Source organism: Rhizophagus irregularis, chromosome 16 (assembly GCF_026210795.1).
Source record: "Rhizophagus irregularis chromosome 16, complete sequence".
NCBI lineage: Eukaryota > Fungi > Glomeromycota > Glomeromycetes > Glomerales > Glomeraceae > Rhizophagus > Rhizophagus irregularis.
In genome coordinates this window covers 3219378-3224766 of record NC_089444.1, presented here as the reverse complement: position 1 = coordinate 3224766, position 5389 = coordinate 3219378, and the positions used below count along the sequence as shown (strand labels likewise).

Below are 5389 nucleotides of genomic sequence, written 5' to 3'. Positions count from 1 at the left end.
GTCGATTTTTATAACTTTCCTTTTCACCGTCTGTCAATATTTAAGTAGACTTCTAGGTATTTTGTTGGGACCATATTAACTTTTTTTTTTTTTTTGCAAATTAGTACGAGTACATATATAATATTTAGAAATACTTAGAGACGCCAACCAAATAGTTGTGCGACTCTATAGCAAAATAACCTATCTAAATACATTACCAAGAGTACACATTAAGATATGCAGTTGCACGAACAAGCAAATGAATAAACTTTGTTCTCTCACAATAACTATAACAAAAAGTTGAACCTAAAGTGAAGAAATCCCAAAAAAAAAAATTAAAATCAGCTCACAACCACCTAGATCTTGTTTTTTGCTCAACGTGTACAAAGCCTCTATCCTAATATATTGCATTTCCATATCATTGGAAGTTGTTGTAAAGATCTCTTCCAGTTCTGTCAGCTTCGCTTTTACCTCTGCTATACCTTCGGATTCCTCGGCTGGGCACTTGGTATCACACGTACTCTATCTTTTTGGTCACACGATAATCCTTTATAACTCCACGAGACCACGACTTCTTCTGGCGCAATATTATCTTGTTTTAGAGGTGTTTTGGTCGAAGCTTCAGCCTTGACTACTCTCAGTTCTTCGTCAACTGAATCCAAGTCCGAGTTTGAATCCTCTCCTAATCTCCAATTGATAATTATATCCACTATCACCAAAGGTGTAGTTTTTTTGTATTTCTTGACCGCCATATTTGCTAACTCCATGTATATTCTATCAGGAGGTGTCAGTGGCGTAGAAATGTTTGCCGATTGGCCAACTGATGTTTGCATATCAGGCGTTTTCGTCTTCTCCCTTTCTATCTTCTTCGAAGCTCTACCGTTTCTGTATATAATTTTGAAATTCTGCACCTTTCATATCAGATCTGCACTACCTTCTTCCTGTAAAGTACCCACCACTGTCTCCTGCTCAGTAAAATACGCTATCACCATTCATATTAACTTTGTTTTCGTCGTCATACTTTAAATGTCCGGAAAGTAGTCTTTTGGGTATTTCGATGGAGTAGCATGATGCTATGCGTTGGGTGGGAGCATAGTGTGCTTACTTTGTAAGCCTGTGAGTACCAGCTTTTGCTGCAGTCTCACAGTAGGGCTAGTTGGGAACTTGGAGCGGTATAGTACTATGCGAGGGTTGGAGCATAGACGCTTACTTTTAGTAAGCTCGTGGGTACCAGTTTTTGCTGCAGTCCTGCGATAGGACCGAAGGTAAGTGCACTTTTTGTTATTTTTCAGTTTTTTTTATTTTTTTTTTTTTATGATTTTTTTTATTTCTACATTTTTTTAGCTGGGTATTTCTATTGGAGCAGCATGATGCTATGCGTTGGGTGGGAGCATAGTGTGCTTACTTTGTAAGCCTGTGGGTACCAGCTTTTGCTGCAGTCTCACAGTAGGGCTGGTTGGGAACTTGGAGCGGTATAGTACTATGCGAGGGTTGGAGCATAGACGCTTACTTTTAGTAAGCTCGTGGGTACCAGTTTTTGCTGCAGTCCTGCGATAGGACCGAGGGTAAGTGCACTTTTTGTTATTTTTCAGATTTTTTATTTTTTTTATGATTTTTTTTATTTCTTCATTATTTTTAGCTGGGTATTTCTATTGGAGCAGCATGATGCTATGCGTTGGGTGGGAGCATAGTGTGCTTACTTTGTAAGCCTGTGAGTACCAGCTTTTGCTGTAGTCTCACAGTAGGGCTGGTTGGTTGTGGTACGGCATGGTGCTATGCGTAATTTTCATGGGAGGAGCATAGTGCGCTTCTTAGGAAGTCCCTTGTGGCAGGGCCGTAGTACTATAAAGTGCAAGATTTTTAAAAATGTGGATCACAATTTTTTTGCTACAGTATTGATATTTGTAGAACGGACAAATTTGATGACACCATGAATAAATAACGATTTTTACGCTTAGCGTCATAAAAGATTCTTATTATAATGTTACCATATGTAATAATCAAGTGCGAATTGGCATTTTAAAATTTTGTCAATTATCGCATCTTTATAAATTTATAGCACAGAATTTTATCAATAATAAATTAATTTTTTATTAAATAATTATAAATTATGTACAATCGTTCAGATGTTAAACAGAAATCAATAATTATTATATTCATATATTAAATTAGAATAAAATAGCTCTTCCATTTGAAAATTTCTTATATTCACACCCAACCCGCTAAAAATTAAAAAAACTTGCCCATTTGGGAAGAACCCAGTTGGGAAAGAAAAACTGATTATTAAAAAATATTTAATAATCATTTTTTTTAAAGTTGCAATTAAAAAAAAGTTATTATTTCTCAACAAACTAGTGTCCAATTTATAATGAAATCTGAAAAATTTGAAATTATGGGATATCAAAACAAATGAATAATTATTTGTCAAAAGTTTAGAAATTAGTTCAGACAAAACACGATATTGTGGTTATTGTGAATTGTGATCCAACCTTTAATTTTTAATTAATCATTAATTAATAATAAGATTATACATCATTAAATACTGTAAATATAATAATGAAAATTAAAATGCAGTGAAATACATAAATTATTAATTATTATGTCATTATACACAACGTTATTTTTTTGATTAAATTTCATTTATGTTACATATAGTATTTAAATTACATACAATTATTTGAATAAAAGAAAAAAAAATTTTTCGTGAGATTACTTAATTGAATATCCCTATAAAAAATTTTTCAAAAAAATGAAATAAAAACTAGAAAAATGAGAATTTATTTTATTGGGATATACTATACCATGTATCAATATCAGAAATTTTCTTACGAAAGTTTATCGAAACTATTTGTGTATTTTACCATCATTGATGTAATAGTAACCATTTAAGTAATTTGATTACGATATTTGTGATACATCCATTTAAATAAATCAGCTATCAGCCAAGTTTTACACTCAGTCTAATAATTAATCCATTTTGAGTAAAAATTAAACTATACATATTACAATATCACATGTATAATATATTTCGCTCAACATATTATAAGTTATAACATAAAAAAAATCATACCGGTAAAAAAAATTTTTTATTTTAATTGGTGCTTAAAAATACTTAAAAATAAAGAGGTAGATCTCTTTGTACGAACATGCAACTTTAGAATAAAGAGATGTGATAAATTAAAAAATATATACTACTCCAGTTTAGAGGCTGAATGTTAATAATTAGCGGAATAGCGAGTTGATGATACCAAAATTGGATTTGTCATATTGGTAAAAAAAATCAATTGGACACAACAATTTTAAAATCGAAATGATTATACGAATTGATATCAGCGCCTGTAACACCGCATCTGAGTCACAGTTAGTAAATTTCTAAGCATCATATTTTTAATATATATATAAGACTCACTGGGACTTTTTTTTTCTTATGATCAGTTAAAAATTCTCGGTTCTCGACAATAAACGTTATCGTTATCGTTATTCTTAAAAATTCTCAGTTCTCAACAAAAAACGTCATCGTTATCGTTATTCTTAAAATTCTCAAAAAAAATGCCTAAGATTAAAAAAAACAATAATAGATATAGTAAGAATAGAAGACTTTATAGAAAAATGAGACAAGAAGCTTGGAGAATAAGTAAAGGTGATATAGTGGAGAACAGTATGGAGAAAATTAACACGGAAGCCGTACGAATGATAAAGGTAGAAAATGGTCTCGACTTAAAAGATTCGAGTCAAGAATTCAAAAATTGGGCAATGGAAAAGAATAACTTCATGCTCTTGGGTCAAAAAGTCATTAGTTTAGCGGAACAAAGCAAGATTCTGCAGGAATATAAAACGCTCAACGATGATTTTACATCAAGACTCAGGGATGAGAATTTTTTGACTGACGAAAGAAAGATTGGAGAGAAAAGACCGATTTCGGAATCGCCACGATTAGAAATCTCCAAGCCGAAGGATACGAGGAAAGAAAAGAAGAAGACGAAGAAGCAGCAAGATTAAAGATGGTAAATTTATTTTATTTTATTTTATTTCTTAAAGAGTAGTAGAACTAAGACTATTACAAATAATTAAAGATAGTAAAGAAGCGAACGGGTTTTAATTTACATTTCTTAATCAAAGTCACGTGATTACACGTTATAAAATATTCTGATAGAAAATTTCAATAAATGTATAGAATTTTTAGTATAGTTTAGTTTCAAATTAGGTATTTGTTTATTTTTATTCTCAATTGAAAATTTTCGTCTTTTTTATAGAGTCTATGTAATATCTGTAATTCCATATATATCTAATGTAAATTTATTATATAAATTTTTATAAATCTGTGATATAATTTATTTTTTATATAGATTTTTATATAAAATTAGCATAGATACAGAATCATTTAAATATAAATTCACTATAAATTAAAGTTACATAAATTTTATATAAATATTTCATATAAAATTGCATGAATATAGAATTATTTAAATATAGATCTATATATAATTTATGGTTAAATAAGTGTTATGCAAATATTTTATATGTATACAATATATAAAAAAATTTTATTAATATATCAATATTTCTTTAACAGTTAAAATCTTCACTTTCTTCGTCATAAACCTTCTTCATCTTCAACAGATTGTCCGAGCAAGACCAGCGGAGCTTATTTATCATATCTATATGTTGATTGTTTAAAGTTGACTAATTGATATTGCCGCTTTCTGTAAGTTCTTGCATATTTGATGGTGGACGTGGAGTAGAACTTTTACTCTACAATAAGCCTCTCATTGATCTCCATTGCAAGATTTACAAACGTACTTATGTAATATGAATTAATTTTATCAAATTGTAGTACAACAAGGAGTCAAGGACTATTTCATTAATTGATTCAAATTATACAAATTAACATCATTTTCATATATGGACAGCCTAATCTAAAATGTTAAGTTATTTAAAAATACATGTACGAGCAACAATTTAACAATTATATTTAATTTTTGTTAATTAATTTTTGTAATAGAAGTTTATTATTTTTACTTTAGCAAATCATATGTCATCAATTTTGATTTATATATCATTAAACATTAATTGGTAAATTATTATAAGATAATATAAATTTTCCATTAGTTAAATAAAGTGGTTTCCATGTCAAGAAGTCTGTATGTATAGAATTATATTATTAAACTAAAAATAATTTCGTTACATGATTACATAATTTGTACAACCTAAATTTTTTTAAGCTAATCTTGAAACTTTTAAACTTTTATCACTATTTTTTTTTCTTTTTTCGTTCTTTTATAAACTCTTTCAAAAATATTTTTCAATTATCTTTCTTATTATTATCATTTTTTTCTCTCTTCTTGTTCATCATCATGTTTATGAAATCTTAATAGCTTTTGCACCTTTTTCCACTTCCAGTATTTGTTAA

The 5389-nt window shown here is 29.3% G+C and overlaps 1 protein-coding gene across 2 annotated transcripts; it reads right to left on the bottom strand.

Annotated features, from left to right (window-relative positions):
* Positions 1-455: 455 nt before the first annotated feature.
* OCT59_008417 (uncharacterized protein) lies at positions 456-812 on the bottom strand (the record flags this gene model as incomplete). 2 transcript variants are annotated; one of them, XM_066142443.1, is made up of 1 exon in its annotated part: positions 456-812. In XM_066142443.1, the coding sequence occupies one exon, from the start codon at positions 810-812 to the stop codon at positions 456-458; it is 357 nt and encodes a 118-aa protein (XP_065999325.1). The 2 variants fall into 2 exon arrangements, with proteins under 2 accessions (XP_065999325.1, XP_025172386.2); XM_025327235.2 differs by having other exon boundaries at positions 456-746.
* Between the last annotated feature and the right edge of the window lie 4577 nt (positions 813-5389).